This window comes from Diabrotica virgifera, chromosome 4, assembly GCF_917563875.1.
Source record: "Diabrotica virgifera virgifera chromosome 4, PGI_DIABVI_V3a".
NCBI classification, from domain to species: domain Eukaryota; kingdom Metazoa; phylum Arthropoda; class Insecta; order Coleoptera; family Chrysomelidae; genus Diabrotica; species Diabrotica virgifera.
The window spans coordinates 93,616,151-93,643,033 of NC_065446.1; the positions used below are offsets into that span (position 1 = coordinate 93,616,151).

At 32.4% G+C, this 26,883-nt stretch overlaps 1 protein-coding gene across 1 annotated transcript in view; it reads left to right on the top strand.

Annotated features, from left to right (window-relative positions):
- Nucleotides 1-17,902, top strand: part of LOC114342864 (centromere protein S-like) — a 183,016-nt gene extending 165,114 nt beyond the window's left edge. Inside the window, exon 4 of the mRNA XM_050649536.1 lies at nucleotides 17,684-17,902. Within this exon, the coding sequence (XP_050505493.1) occupies nucleotides 17,684-17,695 (12 nt within the window). The 3' untranslated portion in view covers nucleotides 17,696-17,902. The remainder of the gene's footprint in view (nucleotides 1-17,683) is intronic.
- Nucleotides 17,903-26,883: the final 8,981 nt, after the last annotated feature.

Genomic DNA, 26,883 nt, shown 5'->3' on the forward strand with positions numbered 1-26,883 from the left:
ACTTCAGTTGGCTTTCACCTTTCTCTATGTGAAGACAGAGAATTCGACTCAACAACCCACTTGCTTCGTGGAAAGTCATATAATGCCTTAAGGTATCCTTATTAATTTCATCAATCGTCAGGATTTGGCATATAACATTTTAATGTAAGACTTTTAGTCGACATTTTAAGGGTTTTGACCCATGTATTTTTGGTGGCTTAGCATGTAGAGCTTGTGAGTGTAACCTAACTTTTTTTATCTTGGTCAACTTTTAAAAATTTTTACCTTTGTCTTCACTAATTATAGTTATACTTATTTTAGACAAAGAACACTGATGATGTTATCTTTAGAGCAAAAACGTTCTGTTTTGTAATTGTAGCACTTTTTTAAGGTTTTTAAAAATAAATATACCTTTTATGCAGACGATTTTTCTTCAATTTTTGTAATTAATGATATACAGCCAGCTACAGGAAATTCTTCCTTGTGGAATTAAATAGTTTGAATTCGACCATACTATAACCAAATCCATCCTGTGTGTGAGTGGAACTCATTTAAGGTTGCTTATTTCAACCACTTCCTACACTGGATTACATTTTAATATAGTCTTTATTGGCATTCCGGTGTGTCTGCTTTTTCTAACTAGTACATTAAATGCACACCAACGCCCCGAGATGAATAATTTTCTCTACCGATGACGGCTATTGGCGGGAGGGTCGAAACGCCTCGATGCTTAGTCGCTCCTCTTTGATCTAAATTCTCGTTTCTTTGTTGGCTCAAGTTTACTTAGAAAATATAAAGAAACAAAATATAGTAATAGAATGTAATAATATGATCATTTTTGTATAAAGAAGAAAATACTACGAATATAACTAGGAAAATATTTTCTGTCTTTCTTTCTCCCCTTCCTTTTACCCTACCAGAGTGTCGGATTTCTGAGCAATTTTAATTTCCATTCACCCATCTCTTCCATTCTTTTTTACTTCTTCCCATTTTCAATTCTTCGAGTGATTTTTGCTTAACTTTTCCCGCCTCTACTAGTTGCTGTATATATTTTTGAAGTTAGACTTCTTTAGGCGCGTTGGGAGTAAATTTATATGTGCGCGAATTGATCAAAAGTCTTGGTCCTGAGCGCAGCTCAAACGTTAAGCGTGATCTGATTGGGTAATTACAATGACCTGTCAACCATTGTTCAATATGTCGGTTATGGGTAAACAAATGTTGTGTATATTAGTTTTTATTGTTGTGAGGGCAGAGAAAAAAGAAAGATTATAATTGTAGTGATTTTTTAAATAGTTTTTAAAAGCAACAGGTACGTAATTCACGTAATTGTAAATGTTTCAGTATCGTAATACAAAAATAACATATGTACTTACCTATTTGGAAAATGTAAAATAAACCTACCTAATATGGAATTCTTTGATTTACATAATTTGATTACCAACAAAATTTCTACCAATATTCATCTAATACTGTTTTCTTGCTCTATGTTTTGTTGTATTTTAATATTTCAATTCCACAAAAATCAAACTAATTTGGTTAAATTCAGAACTGTCAAAAGTTTAAAACGTTCAGTTGGTCTATCTTCCAACATGATGCATTTGTCTCCGTAGCAAAAATCTAAAGATGCTTGAATTTCAAAACTAACCGCGTTAATTTCCGCGGGTTCAGTCCCCAATACAACCTTTTATTTTTTTATTTTTTTTATACATTTTATGATTGTAAGTATATGTATTATTATATATATTTTTTTCAGAAAATAAGTATTGAGTTAAAAATTTTCCAACAATTATTGTTCAGAAATCATTTGTGGCATTTTTCGATGTGTATGTGTGTGTTTTATTTTTTATTTTTTTAATTTTTGGTATTGTTTTAATAAATTTTTTTGAAAAGTAGTAAGTATTCACATTAGTTTAATACCAGGTGGACTTAAAATCAGTTAACGCTATCAAAAAAAGTCACGCGCAAGTTTGCGGCGTCTCCAAGAAAATATATCATGCTCCGTGAAGGGCCTTTCATATAAAATGTAAAACATGCACTTCTTTGTAAATACCTACTTATTTACAATTAACAAACGTTTTTTTAGTGTAGGAAACAAAGGTTGAACCTTGCAAAATGGAACAAGTCCGGTTTTATTTTTTTTTCTGGTATATCAAGGGGTGTTTATTATAAGACTAATTTTTTCTGAAAAAATTTCGCCCCGGGACCCCCATTTTCACCCCTTTAAAGGGGGTAATTTGTGGTTTTTGCGGAACGTAGCCCTTTCTGTACCTTTTACAAAAAATTTCTTTTATAAAAATATGAGAAGGACTATATTTTCTACGATTTATTTCCCGACAGCATCTGTCTATCATCCACCGTTTAGCGGGGGTGGCGCCCCAAAGTTGACAAGTTTTTAAAAAAGATATTTTTAAAAAATATATATTTTTCCCTAACTGTATTGATTGATTTTTTGGTATAGGTTTCACTTAAGAGTAATAGCCCTTTTTTTAATTACAGGGTGTTACATTTTAAAAAACCCCTTTTTATACCATCTGAACTGTTTATGCTAGAGTAAAAAAACTTTCAGCGATTACCCATGTACTGGTGCTATTTACAAATTTGTATAATGCATCCTAATTTATTCCCGGAACCACCCAAAAAAAAAAGAAGAATTAATAAATAAAGTGATTTTCTTGGAATCCTTCACACACAATGCCCTTTATTAATATGCTTCATATATCATTTTGTGCACGTTATTATTATCCATGCATGGACACCAAAAGCGATTTGCTAGTGCAACCCCTGTAGCAAAAAAATAAATAAAATGGGGGGTTGAAAATTTTTTTTTGTTTTTTGCTTTTTGATTTATATGGGCATATGCTTCGTCAATAGTGCTTTTCAAAAATATATATGGTTATTGCAACATCCCTGCGGAAACCGCCCCTATCCTTGAAAATATACTGCAGAAACTACCCCTAGCCCTTGGCGAGCATGTTTTTACGATTTTCTCATTAGCTATGCATTATTTTTAAACAAAACTTATACAAGGTTAAAGACCACTATTTACTCTAAAAATTAGGTCCTATTCATTTTTTTCGTATAAGCAACCGTTACGGCACAGTGGCGCCGTAAACCTCATATATGCTTTGACGGGCTCCAGTTTTTGTTTTTTATTTCGTCATCTGTTCGTTTTCTTGATAAAGTACTTATGTAAAATAAAACAACACAGTGTAACCTACAAATTATGACCTATGCACATTTTACATTCTTTGCGCCCCAAAGCCACAGTGGTGGCCCAAAATCAATTTTTGCATATTTTCGCCACCTACACGTATTTTATTGCATTATTGCTACTTTAATAGCACAATATTCACCCTTAAGTGGTCTTAAACTTTTTTTAAAACATCTTTTTTACAAACTTGTCAACTTTGGGGCGCCACCCCCGCTAAACGGTGGATGATAGACATATGCTGTCGGGAAATAAATCGTAGAAAATATAGTCCTCTTCATATTTCTATAAAAAAATTTTTTTGTAAAAGGTACAGGAAGGGCTACGTTCCGCAAAAACCACAAACTACCCCCTTTAAAGGGGTGAAAGGGGGGTTCCGGGGCGAAATTTTTTCAGAAAAAGTTAGTCTTATAATAAGCACCCCTTGATATAACAGAAAAAAAAAATAAAACCGGACTTGTGTCCATTTTGCAAGGTTCAACCTCTGTTTCCTACACTATTTTACTTCAGTTATTTTTGCTTTTATTAATATACAAAACGGTTAACTGACTTTTGGTCCACCCGGTATTTAAATACAATATAAATAAACTGTTTAAAGTATATTAATTTCGTTGAAATCATAATAATAGAAGTAATGCTTCTTACGTGCGTACAAAGTACACACACATCCTTTTTTTTCTTAGTATTCCTCTTTTTATTTTTACGATATTCTTTACTTCGCGGATTTTTCTTGTAATTATGTTATCCTCATCAAATGCCCATACCAGTTCACTCGTTTCTCTGCTATTTTATTCATTATTGATTCTTAATTGGCGATTCTCCTAATAGTCTCGTTGCTTAATATATTACATTTTGTTTTTCCAACTATCCTTCTTAGGTGTCTCACTTCCATTGCATTTATCCTGCTCTTACGTTTTTCTAGAATTGTCCAGTTTTCACTTGCATAGAGCACAGTCGGTATCACTATTATGTTCTAGATTTTTATCCTTGTCTCTCGTGTATGTTCTTTTTTTCCCAATATTGAGGCTAACGCGTAGTATAACATGTTTGATTTCTTTGCCCTATTTTTTATTTCCCAGTCTATTTATTCGTCGTTAGTAATTGTACTTCCCAGATATTCGTAAGTTGTAACTATTTTCAGTTCTGAGTCTTTAAATTTTATCTTTATTTCATTATCTTTCTTATCTTCTTTGCCGCTGATTATCATTATCTTACTGTTTTCCTTGTTTATTTACACTTTTAGTTCTTAATTTGTTCTATCCATATGATATAGTCAAAGCCCGAATTTCAGGCACTCCTAGGTTTGACTAGGCAATCCTCAGGTCTGACTGACGGTTTTAGTCAAAGCCCGAAATAAATTACCGTTTCGGCCTTTGACTAGTCAAACCTATGTAGGAGAGACTAAATTGGTCAGGCAAAGGTCGAAATTTAATTTTATGAAATCGGGGTTTGACTAGTCAAACCCCGATCAGCTATTAAAATGTCGTAATTTGTTAGATTAGTTTTAATAAAACGTCATTTTTTAATTTTAATGTTTATTATTTTTATATTGTCGTAATTAAAATAAAAAAAATAGTGTTTATTCTCACATGTTGAGGCATTATCGCATTTAGAGTTGCACAATACGTTAGACATTTTTTACACTTACATTATTTTAAAGAGCATTTCTTATTGCAGTAGCATTTTATAAAGCCTTGTCCTCCTAATTTAGAATCTTTTGTACTAATTTCTCTTAGAGACAGCTTAACGTCTGGAACATCTTCGAATTTATGAAAATTCCCTTTGCATTTTCTTATTTGATTTCTTGAAAAAGATTGTTTATTGTTCCATATTTCGTACCAACTCTAAATAAACCGTCAATTGTTTTAGTTTTTATGATACTTTCGAGCATCTCCTTTAGCTGTATCAAAGCTGGGGATAGGTATTGTTACACAGACAGAAAAGTTTAAAATAAATATAGGAAAGGCGATTGAACGCTTTCATGCCCAGGCTAATGCTATGAAACAATTAAGTGAAAAAAAATTTCCCCCAATTTAGATCGGAAAGACTGTAACAATACCTATCCTCAGTTTTGATAGAGCCAAAGAAGATGCTCGAAATATTTTAAGTATCACACAAGATAAAGCAATTGACGGTTTATATAGAGTTGGTACGAAATACGGAACAATAAACAAACTTGTAAAAAAAGAAATCAAATAAGGGAATGCAAAGAGAATTTTCTTAATTTCGGAGATGTTCCAGACGTTAAGCTGTCTCTAAGAGAAATTAGTACAAAAGATTCTAAATTTGGAGGACAAGGCTTTATAAAATGCTACTGCAATAAAAGATGCTCTTCAAAAGTGTAAAAAGTCTAACGTAAATGCCATAATGCCTCAACATGTGAGAATAAACACTATTATTTTTGAAGTTATACTTCTTTAGGCGCGATATGAGGGTGAATTTTAATATGATTAAAACCTTCAATCTGGGCGCAGTCGCATTATAACTTTGTTCTGATTGGATGTTCAAATTACATGTCAAAAATTATTCAATATGGCGGCTGTGGCACAGCTGTGGTTTGATTATTTATGGTTGTTGCGTTTTGAAATTTGTGGGAAAAGAAACAACAAACAAAAGTTAGTTAATAGTTATACTGCTTTTTTAAATAGTTTTCATATATATTTTTGGACTTTTGCACTATTTTGGACAAGGGAAACTCATTCTAATTTGGTAAGTAGTTTTTATTATAATCATATTGTAATTATACATTTGGATTAGGTTGGAATAAATTTATTTTCTCAAGAATGGGGATTTTAGAGAGAAATCCGAAATTAGGCCCGATTTTTATTTTTAAATTATGATTTTTTGGCGTAGATTTTTATCTAGTAGGTATGTAATGCTTTGATTTACATACTTAATTTGATTACCAACAAAAGTACTACCAATCTTCATCTAATATATTGTTTTCTTACTGTTTTGTTATATTTTAATATTTTCTTCCACAAAAATCAAACTACATACATCTAAATTCAGAACAACTGTCAAACAGTAAAACGTTCAGTTGCCCTATTTTTCCACATGACAAATAATGTGTAATTGGATGAGTGAGTCTAGGCTTCGATTACGAATCAAATCACCCCCCAAGTTCGCGGGTTCGAATCCCAATGCAAGTTTTTATTTTTTTATGCATTTTATGATTGTAAGTATATTTGTTATATAACTTTTTTTTCAGAAAATGCGTATTTAAAATTTTTGCCAACAATTATTATCGTTTAGAAATCATTTTTTCTTTGTGGCATTTTTCAATGTGTTTGTGTGCGTTTTATTCTTTTATTTTTTTTAATTTTTGGTATTGTCTTAATAAAAATTTTTGGAAAGTAGTAAGTGTTAAAATTAGTTTAATATTTAAATAAAATATAAATAAACTGTTTAAAGTACATTATATCAATTTCGTTAAAATTACATAATATGTGTTTTTAATATGAAGTATAACTTCTTACGTGCGTACAAAGTACACACACATTCTTTTTATTTTAATTACATTTAATACATTTAATAATATAAAAATAATAAACATTAAAATTAAAAAATGACGTTTTGTTAAACCTAATCTAACAAATTACGACATTTTAATAGCTGATCAGGGTTTGACTAGTCAAACCCCGATTTCATAAAATTAAATTTCGACCTTTGCCTGACCAACTAAGTCTCTCCTAGGTTTGACTAGTCAAAGGCCGAAACTGTAATTTATTTCGGACTTTGACTAAGACCGTCAGTCAGATCTGAGGATTGCCCAGTCAAACCTAGGAGTGCCCTACTACTTTCGACTATGACACATATATTATGACATTAGTTTCTGCATTTTATTCTCGGAATCTGCTATTAGTGCTGTGTCGTCCGCATAAATTAAGGATTCTGTTGTTACCGGTTGTAATAAATCTATGGTATCCTATTATTGTCTGTAGTTGGTTGGTTCTTACTCTAGTATTTCATATCAATTATCTCTATCTAGCTAAGACTATCTCCTTGCTATAATACATCTCTTTCAATTAAATTCTTCCGATCTTCCCCTGTTTTTTCCTTTTATCTCCTTTTAAGTACTTTCTATAATTTGATCAATGTATTTGGTACATTTATTTTCCTCAAGCATTTCCCTATAATTTGTCTGCCTATTGTGTCAAATGCTGTTAGGTCTAAGAATGTTAATACTAGTTTTCCCCTGTGTCTATGCTTCTTTCCATTAGATTTCTAATGATACATATATATGTTCGTATTTGTCTCTCTTCCTGGTCTAAATGTCGCTTGTTCTTCTCCCAATTCCAGTTCTACTTGTTGTCTTAGTCTCTTCTCTATTATTTTCGTATATATTGTTGTATAATTTTTATGGGAAAAATTTAGAAAATAAATTTATATCAGAGACCACGAGATCATAGATTTTCATCGCCCTGTATATGACCAAAAATTGTAAATATTATAATTTAGTTAGTAAACAGTTTTTTCGCGGAAAGTGGAATCGTTAAGTGATTTGTTAATGTTTCTTTGAACGGACATACAATTATGCGGTAAAAATTAAAAAGTACATTTATTTCGCTTTGCAATGAACAATGACGTTTTATAAATGTTTCTTAGAAGGATAAGCAGTAAACAAATTCATTGAGTTTAGAATATAAGGCTTTTTGTTTAGCATTTTGAAACAACGAAAGTAATTTGGTGTCTCCTAGAATTTAACAAAATGGAAAAGTTGTAACAAAATAAATTGGTTCTTAAGAAATGAAAATATAGATGTAGTGAGTAGACAGCATATTTGTGATTGGCGGAGAAAGATAGATGGTGGGGATGAGAGTGTTGACTCTGATTTTGAGGAGAGAAAAAATGGTCACTGTGTAATGAATATCTGGAGAGTACAGTCCAGTTTTTAAAAAAGTGAGAAGTCGGTGTAAAGCGGTGAAATTGGCCTTTGCGAGCAGAATCGTGGTGAAATGAAATCGTTGACCGAGTTGAGAAGTTAATTTTCCTTGTGTCCGAGGAGATTCCTGTGTTCTTTCTAGAACGAGTAGCCGGTGGATATCAATTTGCACAAGATATCGAGCAGAGAGAAAACTGAATAGAGATTTCGAGCGAGTCCCGTTGTTTGTTTGTTGGTGAAGCAGTTTGGACGAGAAGGACCTTTCGCTACATCCTAGGAGCACGTGTGGGAGAATCGAGGACTACGCAATCCAGGAAGAAAAAGAAAGGAAGAAACAAAAAGGTTGGTCAGAATTTTTGTGAAACGGAAAGAGTTTGTTTTATATCCTCACCATATTTGTTTTTTTTTGTATTGAGCATTTCTATAGCATAATTTAGTCATTCCAAAATTTAAAGAAGAGATAAGTAATCAATTCAAAAGGAGAAAAGTAAATTTTGGTATTTTTGTAAGAATAGTCTAACGAATTATTTAAATAAAATTTTTGTTAAAACAAAGGAGATATCAGAATTAAAGCACAATTTATTAGATGAGAAAAAGTTGCAACAGAATTGAATTTTAGTATAATTTTTAAATCTTATTTTTATGGTATATTGGATAAAAAAAGTATTTATAACATTTATATGACATAATTACGTATTTTTTATGGGAAATAAGCCACAATTTTACTAAAAATTGAATTTATTAACGTTTCGAAGCCCAAATCGGGTTTCGTTGTCAAAATACAAAATACTATTAAAATAAAACAAACATGTTGTTGCTAAGTAAAAAAATTCTTCTAATAATTTATTTAATAAATAAATTAAAAATAAAAAATTATTTTTATTTTTAATAAATTAGTATATATTTAGTAAATATATATATAGGCTTCGAAACGTTAATAAATTCATTTTTTAGTAAAATTGTGGCTTATTTCCCATAAAAAATACGTAATTATAAAAATGCCACAAGGAAATAGCTTCAGAACAACATTTATATGACATGTCACGCTTAGTCATTTATATGACATGTCACATGTCATGCTTAGTCACTTGTATTTATCGTTCTCCTTCTACCAATATGGAAGAATTTCTTCAGTATTTGGAACAATACCTAGATCAAGCAAAATCTGAACATATCGACTACCATATATTGCTTGGAGATATTAATATTAATATTAAAGACAACTCTGATGAGAACGTATTTACATATCTGAACTTAATGTATGACTACAATTTTGAATCCATGATTAATAAATATACTAGAATACAAGGTAATTCCAAAACTTGCTTGGACCATATTTTTTTTAAAGTAATAAAACAGAGTAGACAGGAATCTAAAGCAGCCGTTGTAGAAACTTGTATAACCGATCATAAAGCGACTGTTATGTGCATACCGCTTGATCTAAAACATAATTATAATAAAATCATTAAACAATATCAAGTAATAAACTATAAAAAACTGAATAATGATCTAGAAAACTATCACTGGAAAGAGTATAATGATTTGAAAGACGTTAACACTAAATGTAACTTACTGTGCAAAATTCTTAGTGAACTAATTGAAAGGAACAGTTATGTTAAAAAATGCAGAAAACATGAATTAAAGTGCCAGTCTTGGATAACTGCCGGACTGGTGAAATCCATAAATACAAAAAATTTGCTATATCACAAATACATCAAAGATCCAGAAAATATAATTAAAAAAAAACAATTATCTTAATTACAGAACATATCTCAATAAATTAATAAAAAGCGCCAAAAGAGATTACTTCCGAAATCAGATCTTTAAAAATAAAAATGTATCTAAGAACTTATGGAACATTATAAAAAATTTAAAAAGTACAAAAGAAGAAGGAAATATTCCCGAAATACTCACAGAAAATGGAATTATCACCAAAGAAAATACTACAATCTCAAATTCTTTTGTTCGTTATTTCACAGAAATTGGAGAAACATTTATGTTAGAAAAATAATACCACCTCAATCATATACGCCTATATATAAATCTTCAAACCATTCCATATATTTGACACCAGTTTCAGAAAGTGAAATAGAAAACATTATAAAAAACCTAAAGAAAAAGAAATCTCCGGGAATTGACAAAATAACCGCTGAAACAGTAATAAATATAAATAGAAAAATTAAAAAACCATTAGTTGAATTAATAAATCTAATATTTGAAACTGGAGTGTGCCCGGATAAGTTTAAACAAACTGTTATAACTCCTATTCTTAAAAAGGGTGATAAACGTTATCCTTCAAACCAATTTCACTAATAACAACCTTAACAAAAATATTTGAGAAGTCACTTAAAACTCGACTAACAACTTTTTTCAATAAGCATAACATTATATCAACTTCACAATTTGGTTTTCGAGAAGGTATTTCTACAAGTGATGCAATTACAGAACTAGTTAATGACATATATGATAGAATTGACAAAAATAAACCTAATGCTTGTGTATTTCTGGATTTAGCGAAAGCGTTTGATACGGTAAGCCATCCACAACTGCTGGAAGCATTGGAAGCATGCGGAGTGCGCGGAATTACACATAAGTTAATTCAAAGTTATTTAAATAAAAGACAACAAATAGTGAAGGTAAATAACACTTATAGTGATCAACTCATCCTAAAATGTGGTGTACCTCAAGGTACAGTTTTAGGTCCATTACTATTTAACGTTCATGTAAATGACTTATACAACATAAACACCGAAGGAAAAATAATCAGTTTTGCTGATGATACTGCTATTTTGTATAGTGCAGACACTTGGAAAGATTTAAAAAATAAAATTGAAGTAGATATGTTTAAAATAATTCAATGGTTCAGTTATAAAGGGTTGACAATTAACTTCGAAAAAACGTTTGTTATTCCATTTTGTAGTAATAAAGTATCACTACCATCTTTTAATCATATGAGCATCAATAACATGGAACGTAGCATAACGATTAAAATATCCAATAATATAAAATATCTGGGTATAATTATCGACTCACATCTAAGGTGGGATAAGCATATGAACGAACTAACAAAATGTTTGAGAGCTATAGTTCCTAAATTTAAATATATAAAATCAATAATCGATGTAAAATACTTAAAAATACTATATAACTCACTTGTTGAGTCCAGAATTAGATACGGAATACTTGGCTGGGGTGGTGTATTAAAAACATACTTAAAAAAAGTTGACATATTACAAAAGAGAATACTAAAAATAATATTACATAAAAAACGCACATACTCAAGTCATCTTCTATTTATTGAAGCAAAGGTAATGGATACAAGAAAACTATATATGTATTCAATATTACTATACATATATAACAAAAAACATATACTTCATAATCTATGCCACCCATATGAAACCCGTAATAAAACAAATAAAAATGTTAAAGCTGAAAGTAGCAAAAAAATTAGGACAAAGATACATCCTTTATCAAGCTCCAAAAATATTTAATTCCTTACCTGAGATGTATAAAATATATATAACTACTCTCAACTCACCAGTGATGGTTAAATCAATATTTAAAAAATATGTTGTTAATTTGGATCGCGGCTGTGTGCAAAATTTAATGGATTAAACAACTATTATAATTTTGGATGGTTTGATGAATGTGTTCATTACATGAATGTCATAACATCAAAGTGGGTATAGTTTTCATCATCAGAATAAAAGAATAAATAAAAAAAGAGAATAATATAAATACGTTGTACAAATTGAAGTATAATTTTAATGTAGATGTAATTAGACTTAATTAATTATTTATATTTTATGTAACAGTATTCTACTATCTTTTTTATGTATTACACGATATACACACTATTCCCGTGCTCGACCATTTTTGGTTTTAACGGATAGTGCCAGATGTTTATTGTTTTATGTGTAATTAACGTAATTATTGTAAAATTCTTATACAGATACATGTCCATGAAAACTAATAAACATATTATTATTATTATCCAGATTTAGCCATACGGCTCACACTCCCTCTAAGGGGAAAATTGACTCATCCCAGATACCTACGGTATCAAAAGGATTGAGCTCTAGTGGGACTCTTTCCGTGTTATCGAGCCCTAGGTGACTTGGAATGCAGGTGTATCTCCCAGAAATTTTCTTACGCATCTGGCCGCGAGTAGTACAGCTTTAAAATATTATTATTATTATTATTATTATTATCGAGTGTGTTTAATTTCCCTGTTTTGTCCCTGGAAGAAGTAAGCAACTAGAGATACTAGAAGCCACAAACCTAAGGTAATGCATTAAATTTAAAGTAGCCCTGAGAATAAAATTTATTAGAAAATTTTATTTAATTTTGCTTTTGTTTTAAATAAGTAATTAATCAAAATAAGAATTTGCTGATCAATCTCATAAAAAGAGAGAAATAAAGAGCATAACAATATATTTTAAAGCATACCGATGACGGACATATTATTAGTTATCCATAGTTATCGCTGTTTACATATTTTTCTTTTTTGTATATTGGCACGATGCTGTTGTTTTACCACTCTTTAGGGATTGTTTGTTTTTCCCACATCTCTTTTTATATTTTCCATAGTCAAATTATTCCTTCTTCTCCCATGTATTTTATCATTTCCGGTACAATTTCACCAGGACACCCTTCCGCTCAAATGCGGTCAAAAGGACTCCTCCACCACTGGGAGTTTGGGTGAGATGGATTCTACGTAGGATATAGAATTAGGTAAGACTAAGATGGAATTTTAGGTAAGGATATCGGTCAGCTGCTCCTGTTAGTCCACTTTTTACGACAAGTAGGAGATCCTGTGAGTGTGTTATTCTTAAATGGTCGCATCCTACACAGGGGAAATGTGGGACACTTCTATGAGAGGTTGTTACTCCATAATTTTCGTAGTCGGTTGATAATAATTCATCTACTGTTTGGTGATTTATTACTGGTCAAATAATATAAGCTTGAGATTGATATTAGGCTCATTCTTACATTATGCATCATTATTATTTTGTGATCGTTGAAAGCAAGGGGCTTCTACAGTTTGCGACAAAAATATTATTTTTTACTGAATACTATTATTTTGATGACTTCATCCACGATTAAATTGAAGAGAATAGAGCTTTACTGATGTTCATTCATACATTTTATACGATATCCATCAATTCTGACTCCTATGTATATACGATATCTTTATGTTTTGAAAAATCTTTTTCACTGAGTATCCAAGGTAACTCTCTCAAGATCGATTATATCTGGGAGTATTGATTTCTCGAACGATTTCTTCAAATAGATTAGACACAGAAATGCTGGTCTATTATATTCTATTGATTTATCGGTTATTTGCTTTATAACGATCTTCCACTGCATCTGTACGCGATCTTCCAATACGAAAAGCTTATTAGACGAGCGGCGCACCCTCAAAAAACACATTTCTCGAGATACTGCCCACGGTAAGGTGAATGACTAATTTCAGTCATACTTTATGTTTTGATGGTGTTGAAAACGAAAATGAGGTTTATTTTGAATTTTATGTGGGGGAACATTGTCAAAATCGCCATTTTAACCTAAAAATAAAAAAATCACGTTTTTTGCGTTTACCTCGTTACAACTCTGTTCCATTTTAATATTTTTTTCAAATATTTTTACAGTCTATAGTTCTTACCTTTCTTAAAGACAGTGGTACCGGTAACAAGCTTTCATTCCTATTCTGATAAATGTTATGAATTTTTAAAAATAAAAGGTGCAGATTCCTTAATTGCAATGTTTAATCGCATAAGTTGAGTAACGAAATTTAAAATTTAGCTTTTTCATCACGTTTATGTTAAAATATAGAGTACAAAGAAGTTTTCTGGAAAGTTTTAGATCAAAATGTTGTATAAAAAAAAATGGTGAAACTTTTTATATCGACGTTATAAATCCCCAAAATAACGCTTATTTTTTCGAGATACTGACCATGGGTGGTGAATGGCTAATTTTGGATTTACTTTATGTTTTTGATGGTGGTGAAAACTAAAATGAAGTTAATTTTGAATTTTAGATGAAGGAATATTGTCAAAATCGTAATTTTACCCTAAAAATAAAAAAAAATGAAATCACGTTTTTATGGGTTTAACTCGCTATAACTCTGTTCCATTTTAATATTTTTCTCTAAAGTTTGCACACCTCTATATATTGCTTACCTTTCTTAAGACAATGGTACCTGTTTCAAGCTTTTAGTCTTATCACAATGAAAGTTATGAATTTGTAAAAATAAAAGGTTCAGATTCGTGAACTGCAAAGTTTAATCGCAAAAGTTAAGTAACAGAATTTGAAATTTAACTTTTTAATCACGTGTCTGTTAAAGCATATAGTACAAAGAAGTTTTCTGGAAAGTTTTGGATCAAACTGTTTTATAGAAACAAAATGGTGCAACTTTTAATATCGACGTTATAGATCCCCAAAATAGGACTTATTTTTCGAGATACTGACCATGGGCAGTGAATGGCTAATTTTGGTCTTAATTTATGTTTTTAATGGTGCTAAAAATAAAAAAAAAATAAAATCACGTTTTTCTTAAAATTAAAAGTTGCACCATTTGTTTTCTATAACACATTTAGATCTAAAGCTTCCCACAAAGCTTCTTTGTGGATAAATTTCAAATTTTGTCACTTAACTTTTGCTATTTAACTTTGCAATTGACGAATCTGCACCTTAATTTAAAAAAATGCATATCTTTTATGAGAATAAGACTGACAGCCTACAATAGGTATTATAGGCTTCACAAAGGTGGCAAATATATGTTATCAAAATTTCGGAAAACAAGATTAAAATGGAACAGAGTTGTAGCGAGTTAAACGCAAAAAACGTGATTTAATTTTTTTTCATATTTAGATTAAAATTGCAATTTTGACAATGGTCCCTCACATAAAATTTTAAATAAACCTCATTTTCGTTTTCAAAACCATCCAAACAAGACCAAAATTAGCCACTCACCGCGCATGGTCAGTATCTCGAAAAATAAGCGTTAATTTGGGGATGTATAACGTTGATATTAGAAGTTACACCATTTTTTTTTCTATAAAACATTTTGATCTAAAACTTTTCAGAAAACTTTTCTGTACTCTATGTTTTAACATAAACGTGATTACAAAGCTAAATTTCAAATTTCGTTACTAAACTTTTGCCATTAAACTTTGCAATCCACAAATCTGCACCTTTTACATAAAAAAATTCATAACTTTTATTAGAATAAGACTAAAACCTTGAAACTGATACCGTTGTCTTCAGAAAGATGAGCAATATATACTGTACAAACCTTAGAAAAAAATATTAAAATGGAACAGAGTTGTAACTAGTTAAACGCAAAAAACGTGATTTAATTTTTTTTATTTTTACGGTACAATTGCGATTTTGACAATATTCCCCCACCTAAAGTTCAAAATAAATGTCATTTTCATTCTCAGCACCATCAAAAACATAAAGTACGACCAAAATTAGCCATTCGCCACCCATGGTCAGTATCTCGAAAAATAAGAGTTATTTTGGGGATTTGTAATGTCGATATTGAAAGTTGCACCATTTCTTTTCTATAAAAGATTTTGATACCAAACTTTACAGAAAACTTCTTTGTAGTCTATGTTTTGACATAAACGTGATTAAAATTCTAAATTTTAAATTTCGTCACTCAACTTTTGCGATTAAACTTTGCAATTCACCAATCTGCACCTTTTACTTTTTCATAAAGGTGAGGGCTGTATGTATACTGTAAAAACTTCAGAAAAAAATATTGAAATAGAACAGATTTGTAGCGAGGTAAACGCAAAAAAACGTGATTTTATTTATTTTTATTTTTATGGTAAAATTGCTATTTTGACAATGTTCCCCCACATAAAACTCAAAATAAACCTCATTCTCGTTTTCAGCACCATCAAAAATATTAAGTATGACTAAAATTAGCCATTCACCTCACCATGGTCAGTACCTGGTCATTTTAGGGTTTCCTGCCGCTCGCTTGTATTGTTCATCTGATAAGATTACCCTTCTATTTATTCGTTATTGCAAAGTTTAAGTTGTTTCAGGGTTTTATGTATCAAATTTATATCCCTGTAGTTTTCTGGCCGTCTTTTTATGCCTCTTTTAAATAGTGAAATACCTTTAAAATAGGATTGAGAGAAATTGAAAAGAATTGGTAAGAGTTGAAAAAAATGGATAACCAACGTGAAAGATAGGAAGGAATGTAAGCTGATCCTAGAACAGCCCAAGACCCACTATGGGTTGTAGAGCCAATGATGATGATGACAGGGAATTGGAAGAACTTTCAAGCATTATCGTATTTGACCCCCATTACAAATAAACTTCTTTTTAAATTTAAAATGTTAATTAATTAGATAAATTAATTAAAGAATAAAATTCTTACCCTGGCTTAGGGATCACAGTAAAATAATCGAAAATTCCAGAAAATGTGTCCTCCTTTAAAACCCTTAGTCTCCCGACGCTACTTTTAAGTACCCCCAAATTCGGGTACCCGTATATCCCAAGTGATGAAGTAGATTTTTAATAATGTTCTGTTAAACATCAATTATTAGTTATCAGCTGATATTTAACACTTCAAATGTCATTCAAACGATTTCGTGTTAGAATACACAATAAGATTTATAGCTACTATAAGGGTCCTTGGAAAAAACTATGCTTTTAGCTTATTTTAAAAAATTATAACTGAAAAAATAAGGCGGACTTATTAATAATTAAGTACCGTCGGAAATTAACTGTCAAAAAAATCTAAAATTGATGGTAGACTAAGGGTTAATCAAAAATTGACCTGTCGCTGAGCTTGTAGTGTGTCAAAAATGTAGTTCCTGATAATGCCTCTGTCTCGTTTTCGTCAGCCCACCTTGTATATTCTGTTAAACAACGTCAGTATAAGATTAATATTTTCCTCGTCCAGTAGTTTTAAGGCTTCAACACCTAAATCATCTGAACCAGCCGCTTTTTCATTTTTAGTTTCTTCCAAAGCTGTAACGTTACAAACGTCACATCTTTGCTATTTTATTTTTAAATAGTTATTCTATTTTATTTTCTTTAATATTTCATTAATAATTATCTTCTATATTCGTTTTAATTTGTTTTCCCGTTAAAAACCTGTTTGGCGCCCTCTTTTATTATCCTCTATTTCCTCTCTTTTCATATAACATCTAAATCCTCATACTGAACGTACTTCATATCTCCGTACTCTCTAGATATGTATCTGTCTTTCATTACGGAACATGCTTATCCTACTTTTCGACAGTTCATGCTGTCATAACAATGACTGTGACAATTCTCAAAATGGTGGTGGTAAAGTCATAAAAGCCAAAGGAGCTTGAAAATAAATTATTTTATTCCGAACAGACGATCTCTTGGGGCAAGAAAAATTCATAATTTTTTTCTTGCATTCACAATTCAACATTAATAGTTTTATAGTATTTTTTATACCTAACCTCCCATCTTCTAAAAGCATGTGTTCTGATATTTTAATTTTAAATATTTCTTTTTAACTTATATACTTATATGCACGTGGTAATCAAATTATTTAACTAGTAACCGTCAGTATTAACTTTTTGATGTTTGATATGTATTTTGTCTTCTAGTTTTGGGAATAAGATCCCCTTTCTCACTACTACAAGGCTGAAAACAACGAAGACCATACCATCTAGACTGCAACGACTAACATCTACAGCTGCAGGGGCCTGAGGCCACAACATCTGCCCAGGTCTACAAGTCTACAGCAGTACCATTCGACATCAAGAAGTTACCATCGAATCAATAAGTCATAAGTATAATCAACAAATTGTTAGCTTTTGGCAAGAATTTGAATATATTTGTTAATGCATTTAATAAGTCACATTTTTATTATATCTTTATTGAACAATAAACATGATTAGTTAATGTATTGTTTTGTTTGCTTCCATTTTGAATTTTCATGGTTCATATTTAAGATTAGGACAAGACGAACACACACATTGGGAGACTGAGCTAGGCCAGGGTGAACGATAGCTATCTTGGATGATTGAAGTATTATTATTCACTGTTATTTCGATTATCTGGGATAGTTTATCGTATCGTTTCAAAGCTTTACTAACTTTATCATCATCCAGCCTTCTGCATCCAAAGTTGAACATAGGCCTCCCCTAATTTCTTCCAATTTTGTCGGTCTTGGGCTTTATGCAACCAATTCCCAGCAATCCTTTTGGCGTCGTCTGTCCATCGTGTAGGTGGTCTACCTTTACTTCTTCTGTCTTCTCTTGGTCTCCACACTGTAATTTTTTGGGTCCACCTCCCGTCCTTTATTCTGGCTACATGGCCCGCCCAATTCCACTTCAGCCATGCTACTCGCTCTATGACATCTGTGACGCCTGTCCTTCTTCTGATTTCTTCGTTTCTGACCCTGTCTCTGAGAGTCAGTCCAAGTAGTGACCGTTCCATTCTTCTTTGGGCCACTCTAAGTTTCGTTGCTGTGGCCTGGGTTAACGATAATGTTTCAGCGCCGTAAGTCATGACTGGAAGCACACATTGGTTGAACGTCTTCCTTTTCAAATAATTTGGCAAGTTGCTCTTAAAGATGTCTGATAGAGCTCCATATGCGGCCCATGCTAAGGTAATCCTTCTCTGTAATTCAGCAGTTTGATTGTCCCTGGCAATTTGGATTTCATGCCCTAAGTATTTATATTTATGGACCAATTCTATTTCGTTGACGTCGACTTTTGGATTTTCGCTTGGTACCAGGTTTGTCATGTATTGTGTCTTTCCAAAATTTACGTTTAAACCAACTTTTTTACAGGCGACATCTAACTCAGTAAGCATAGTTCTAATCTCTTTTAAGTTGTCTGTTATAAGAACTATGTCGTCTGCGAATCGTAGGTGGGAGAGCCTTTCCCCGTTAACATTTATTCCTTTGACGTCCCACTCCAATTGTTTGAAAGCATGTTCAAGGACTGCCGTAAAGAGTTTGGGAGATAACGTATCTCCCTGTCTAATTCCTCTTTTGATTTTTATAGATTTGGTATCTTTGTGTAGTCGGACGGCCATGGTTGCATTATTGTATATGTTCGCTATCAGTTTGGAGTACCGATAATCTATACGACTTTCCTCCAATGCTCTCATTATGCTGTTAATTTCAATCGTATCAAATGCTTTGCGAAAGTCTACGAAAGCCAGGACCAATGGTCGGTTGTATTCGATAGATTTTTCTATAATTCCTTTTATGCAGTGTAGGTGGTCGTTAGTGCCAAAGTTTTTCCTAAAACCCGCCTGTTCTCTAGGTTGGTAAAAATCCAATTTTGTTTCCAGTCTATTTGTTATTATTCTTGTGAATAACTTGTAGAGGTGGTCTAATAGGCTTATGGGCCGGTAATTTTCGAGGTCTGTTGGATCGCCCTTTTTGTGTAATAAGATGGTAAGTGCACTGTGCCATCTTGTAGGTGTTTCACTTTGGTGCAGGCATAAGTTGAACAATTTCTTTATGTTGTTTAAAAGTCTGTCTCCTCCAATCTTTACGGCTTCTATAACGATATTGTCTTCTCCCGGAGCTTTATTTATTTTCACTTTTCTCAATGCGTTCCTGATTTCGTCTGTTGATATATCAGGCATCAATTCCGATCCTTGGTTGACTAACCTTTTTCCTGAATCTTCTAGTGACTCATCATGGTTTTGTTGGCTGTTGTACAGTTCTGTATAGAAGTCTTCTACTACCCTTAATAATTCATCTCTGTTGATGATGATATTTCCATCTCTATCCTTTAATTTGGTTATTTCTTTTTTGCCATTTGTTAATTTTCTTCTTAGAACTTTGAGGCTCTTGTTATCTTCAATTGTTTGTTGAATTTGTTCGTTTTTATATTTTCGGTTGTCCGTCCTAATAGATTTTTGTATTCTTTTACTTATCTCTCTAAGTTCGAGATGTTCTTTATTTCTATTACTTTGCATTTTTCTCCGCTCTTCCATTAATGCTTGTGTTTGGGGGCTTACTCTTTTGTTATGTGATGTCTTTTGGCAGTGTATCTTCTGGCTTTCTTCTATAGCTTGTAATGTCATTAAGGGTGTTAACATTTAGGTCTGTATTCCTGTCGCTTTCGAGAATGCTGTTGATATGTTCTTCAAATGCATTTATATTTTTAGGCTCGGTCCAGGTAGTTGTGGACTTCTTTTTGATCATGCGGTATCTCTCTTTCCCAAGGTCTATTTCTATAGAGGCTTTTACCATTCTGTGGTCGCTACCTGTTGAAAACTGGTTTAGAACTGTAACGTCTTTAAAGATTTGCTTCTTGTCGGTGATTATAAAATCGATCTCGTTTCTAGTTTTTCCATTTGGGTTCTGCCACGTCCGTCTACGATGTTCTTTTTTGTAGAAGAAGCTATTCATTTGAAATAGATTTTTCTCCAGCAGGAAACTAAGTAAAGTTTCACCGCGTTCGTTTCTATCTCCCAAACCAAATTTTCCCAGTGATGTTTCTGTATCGTCTGCCTTTCTCCCCATTTTAGCGTTAAAGTCACCGCATATTATGGTATAGTGTGTTGTTGTATCATTTAAGGCTAGAACAATGTCATCGTAGAATTTCTCTACTTCGTAGTCCGCATGGCCACTTGTTGGGGCATATAGCTGTACGATTTTTAAGGCATACCGTTCATTTAGTTTTAAGGTTAAAGAAGTTACTCTAGTAGAGAAAGTTTTTACTGATATGATGTTGCTTTCATGCTTTCTATGTACAAAGAAGCCAACGCCTCCTGTTGTTTCAGTTTCACTACCGATCTGATAGAATAAATGACCTGATTTCAGCTTTTTCAGGCTTTCTCCTCTCTGTTTTACCTCGCTGACGCCTATCACATCCCATTTAATTTTCGACATTTCTGTTTCCATCTCTATGATTCGTTCTTCCGTTGCCAGGGATCTAGCATTATATGTAGCGACGTTGAGTTTTAAGGGTTTTCTAGGTTTGGTATGTTTACTTGTCATAATCTTGTCCCCCCAGAATCCGAGTTCGTGGGACAGACTATCAGTTTAGTGCGAAATTCTGGAAGTTTTTTCTTACTCGCCTGGGGTACTTCACTTTTAGATAATGACATTTTAATTTTGTTTTAGGGGGTATTTGGCGTGATTTTAAAACCTACCGCGCTTGCCAAGACGTGTTGGCCGGTTTTTATCGGAATTACATTTCCTTAATTCCAGTTGTTACAGTTATTCCGCTGATACTCGGTCGTCAGAGCCTCGTTTGTGGTAACAGGGTTCACCAACGTGAAGGTGAGGTTGACATTTGAGTAGGAGAGGCTATTTGAGACGCATCACTACCCCATCAGAACCCCTAACTTTATAACACTTACTAATTACCTACTATAGTATTTTTACTACAAAAGCGATATTACGTAGGTCAAAATTTTTGACGTAAGAGAACTGTCAAAACATGTGACTTTTCATTATTGCCATGTTTATTATATGTCACATTCTAATGTTTTGACAGTTCTCTTACGTCAAAAATTTTGACCTACGTAATATCGCTTTTGTAGTAAAAATACTATAGTAACCTACTAATTTGTCGCTAATGACCTTCTAGTCAATACGATTACTTAAATAAATGAAAAAAAAGTTTATGAAAGACAGTTGAACATATAATTTCATTTCAGACACCACCACCATCTGTTTATGTACATTTCAACCTTTTGGTATCCTCAGAATAGCCCTGGTATACTCTGAATCAAAACCAAATTTACCTGTTCTGTTAGAAAATGATTAAGAAATAATTTGCAAAAGACGCAACAGTGACATCTATTACAAGCAAAAAAATCTAACGAGCCGGAGAACTAAAGATTTCTTACACTGGAAAACAAAATTCTGGTTACACCTAAATCCGAGCCTTCTATAATTTACAAAGCAATCGGACGATAAATGGATAGGGATAGGCATGGGAGAATCTACAATATGCATTCCACGACACGTCAATTTATCTAGGTAAAAATCCAACGAAATTTTGATTTCTAGTACTCAATTTGTGAGTAAACGAAGGTAATGGATGTACGATTTAGATAAAACAAGCTAAAAATGCGAGCATTATCATAATGAAAACTTTGTTTATTTACGTATACAGAATATGGAAAATTGCTATTATGAAAAGTTGTTTAGAATTAAAAAGTATGTTTTAATGTGCAATTATATCATTCTAATTTAAATGTTGTGAACTATAAAGGTACTTTACTCTTGATCGAAATTCATATTTTTATAAACCTCATATAAAATTAATAAAATTTGATATATGATGGTTGCATCACAAATCTTAGACCATGGAGACCTTTTTATGAAGAATAACTTTTCTTCGTCAAATTAAAAATAAAAGAGTTATAAATGAAAATGTTGCTTCTTCTTCTTCTTCTTCTTCTTCTTCTTCAGGTGCCATCTCCACTACAGAGGTTGGCAATCATCATAGCTATTTTAATTTTTGAGGCAGTAGCTCTAAATAGTTCTTTTGAGCTGCATCCAAACCATTCTCTCAGGTTCTTCAGCCATGAAATTCGTCTTCTTCCGATGCTTCTTCTGCCATCTATCTTTCCTTGCATTATGAGTCGCAGGATGCCATACTTCTTGCCCCGCATCACATGTCCGAGATACTGTAGTTTTCTTTCTTTAATTGTAAGTTCAACTTCCTTCTCTTTACCTGTTCTTCTCAGTACTTCGTTGTTCGTAACTCTATCTACCCAGGAAACCCTCATAATTCTTCTATAGGTCCACATTTCAAAGGCGTTAAGTCGTCTCATTGTCTCTACATTTAACGTCCATGATTCCACTCCATATTATAGTACACTGTACACGTAACATTTTGTTAGGCGTACTTTAAGAGCTAATGTTAAATCTTTGCTACATAGGACCTTTTTTATTTTCATAAAATTATAACGTGCTTTTTCGATTCTGACTTTGATTTCTGCAGTGTAGTCATTATTTTCTGTTATAAGTGTTCCTTACAGTTGATTCTGACTTTGATTTCTGCAGTGTAGTCATTATTTTCTGTTATAAGTGTTCCTAGGTAAGTGTACTTTTTTACTCTTTCGATCTGTTGGCCCTCTACTATTAAGATTTCGCTAGTATTATGGTTGTTTTTACTAATTTTCATAAACTTCGTCTTTTTGATATTGAGAGAGAGTAAGTACCCCCTACTACACCTTACTGTTTTACTCATGAGTCTTTGCAGGTCTTGTAAACTATCGGCTATTATTACTGTATCATCTGCATATCTGATGTTGTTAACTAAGACTCCATTTATTCTTATGCCGACTGTTTTATCTTCCAGAGTTTCTCGCATTACCTCTTCAGAATAAGCGTTAAATAATAGAGGTGATAGTATGCAGCCTTGCCTGACTCCTCTCTTTATTTCCATTTCTTCAGATGTTTCTTTTTCAATTCTTACTATTGCTCGCTGATTGTAATAGAGGTGTGTTATTAGTCTTAAATCTCTTTCATCTAGGTTTTTAGTTTTCAGAATTTCCATGAGTCGATCATGTTTTACTTTATCAAACGCTTTATTGTAGTCTATAAAACAGACGTAAAGAGGACGGTTAACATCCAAACATCTCTGTGTCACCACGTTGAAGGAGAATAATGCCTCTCTGGTACCCATACCATTGCGGAACCCATATTGAGTGTCACTAATATCCAGCTCCAGTTTAGAGTGTATTCTGGCGTGGATAATTTTCAGCAGAATTTTCAAGGTATGTGACATTAAGCTTATGGTTCGGTAGTCACTGCATTCTTTGGCATTCATTTTCTTTGGCAAACATACAAATACTAATGCCAACATTTCTCTAGGGATAATTCCCGTAGTATAGATAGCGTTGAACAGTTCCACTATTATGTCCAGGTTTTTCTCGTTGACCAACTTTATCAGCTCGCTAGGTAATTCATTTGGACCAGCAGATTTATTGGTTTTCATAGAGTCTATTGCCTGACTAACCTCTGATTTGGTTATCTCTGGGCCCATAATTTGAGAAATCCATAATGTTGCTGGTATCCATAATTTGAGAAAAATCTTCAAATATTTTTTTCCATTAGAAGGATGTATCGCATATATCGATGAAGCGCATATAAAAAAATCGCATTAAAAAAGACTTGACTTGCATTGAAAAAGTAGGGATACGTTCTGTAATTTTTTAAAATCGCATAAAACCAAAACGTTTGTCCACCAAAATTTCAAATAAAATCTTAACCCGCGAGCAGTCGCGCCGTTAGATAATATCTAACTTTTCTCCTTTTTCGCGATAACTTGATGAACAATTTTGAAAAAATTTCGTAAGTGCCTCGAGGAAGGGTGTAGTAATGCGTAGGTATTTTTCTTCTTCTTCTTCTTCTTCTTTTTGTGGAATTTATGGCTTTGGGGAGAGCCAATTAGCTTTAATAATTGTTACAAATAATATTTCTAACATAGCAAGTAAATAAAAATACTATAAAATAAAAATTTGTTGTAAATTAGTATTTAAATTCGTATTGTGAGATAAAATCTAACACGCGACTGTTCACGTTACAGAAGTGAGCGCGACTGTTCCCGGGTTAAAAAAGAAATAAAAAAAATAGACTTACGACATTGAGATGGCAAAAACCTCTTCTAATGAAAAATAAAACTTTACGACACTCACTTTAAACGTTTCAATGCAGAAATCAAAATGTGCTGCATATAAAGTCGAGAATTTAATTGCTCGACCATTGAAAATTTGTTTATTGTTCGTTCACACTGCAAACCGTATGCGACGCAAATCCTTTTATCTTCGCTCAAAAACCGACAACCGATGGAGCATATGCGTTTTATGCGTCGAAAATTATTGCATCCGATGTATGCGACGAGCACGTCCTAATTAGCACAATTTACGACGAACAGCTGGTTTGATGAAAATTTTTACCAGTGAGGACGCGGCATAACGTCAACAGGTGGAACGTGTGCGTGTGTGCGTCGAAAATTCTTGCGTCCGATTTATGCGACGAACACGTCCACATTGACACAATTTACCTCGAGCACGCAAATAATTGCCACGAACGGTTGGTTCGTTGCAAATTTTTACCAGTGAGGACGAGGTTTTATACTGTAACTTGAAATCAGCAAAATTTAAATTAGTCACTCAAAAAAATGAATGAAGCACCGAAGAGAAAATTTAATTTCAAAACAACCACAGGTTATACCTTTCAATGTGAAACTCAGAATGATGTCATAGCGACATCATCTAACAAGTGGAATCCCCAAATCAAATTGCAAACGCTCACTTTACCGATATATGGATGTGAATAATTAACAATATTAATTTTAATAGTTGTTAATAATAGAAAAATGTTTGAATGAATTACAAACCGCACAACTTCAAAATCGCATTAAAACATCCGCATAAAAAGAGACCTTACTGTAGTTAATAATTACTAAGTAATTAGTAATCTTGCCAATTTTGGCAAAATTTGCAAAAAACAAAAAAATTACTTACTAAAATCACTAGCCATAACAATTTTCATTTCATAACAAATGGAACAGTCCATTTATCATTAGGTACTCCCATTAAAGTGGAGGCCGTATACTCGTATATACCTTTTTAAAATTGTTAATAAAGTATTGCTTTCAAAATAACTCAAATTGTATTTTTGAACATCGTATTTACTTTATATAATAATTAAATTAACTATCAAATGTCATTGATATTTTATTAATACTTTATTTAAAATTTAGTTTGGCATTTACGAAGTGTCAAACTCAAATAATGTAAATAACCTATGCTTTGCTTAACAAATTCAGATTAAAAAACTAGCCTACTTACTAGCAACGATTTCAGCTTACGTTTAGTGTGTCGGCAGAAAATAAAAGGATTGTGACGTCATATTTTAGACTTTGAGGTCGATTATCTCGAAGACAGTTAGAGATATCGAAATGCCGTTTTCAGATTTGGATTCAGAAAACAAAACTACATAAGAATCCATCGATAAATCTAAGTATTGCAAGAACGGCAACGCAATAACACACAGACTTTGCGAATTTATAAACGAAAAGTTTTCGTTGAAAAGTTTAAAATGAGTTCTCATACAAATAGCATTTTAGCGTAAACATAGCTAAGAAAACGGTAGAAATTTTATGATTCTTTTTAAAGATAGAAAACAATGACATCGAATAATTAAAATCAATTAAAAATTATTTAATGCGATATTTGGATAAAGCGAAGCATAATAAATTGAAGCTGTGATTTATTTGAAATTGATGTAGACCCCTTCGACAACTAAATTGTTTAGAACCTCAGCTTTAAATAGACTGTCGCGAATACATTGTTTTATTGATCAAGAGTGTTTACTGTCAATCACAAATCCTCATATTGTAGGAGAGAAGAAGCCCAGGAAGAGCCGCGTGTAGCAGAAATGACTCACGCAAAAGTAAATTATACATTGAAAAGGCTTTAATATAATGAATTCATTCATATGCATGAAGCGGAGTAGAATGCTGGAGCAATATTTGGCGGTATAATGAAATGAATTTATGCAGAGCTGTAATGCTTGAATATTTAGCATAGTGTACCCCTTCATCCTGCAGGAACACACAACGAGAGAACGAACGTAGCGAGAGCTGTGTAACGGCTATATACACGCTATACGGTAACCGTTATGTCCTCGTTGTCGTTGGTCGTTGCTTTTGGAGCGTTTGAGCATCGACGCCGATGACCGATGGACGTTAGCTTCGCAATAATTGGGACAACTTATTATTGTTCCGTGATCTGATGTCCACCAATATTATTTCTTACTGCTGTTTTCAAATTTTATATAACTTTGTAATAAGATATTTTTTATTTTCTT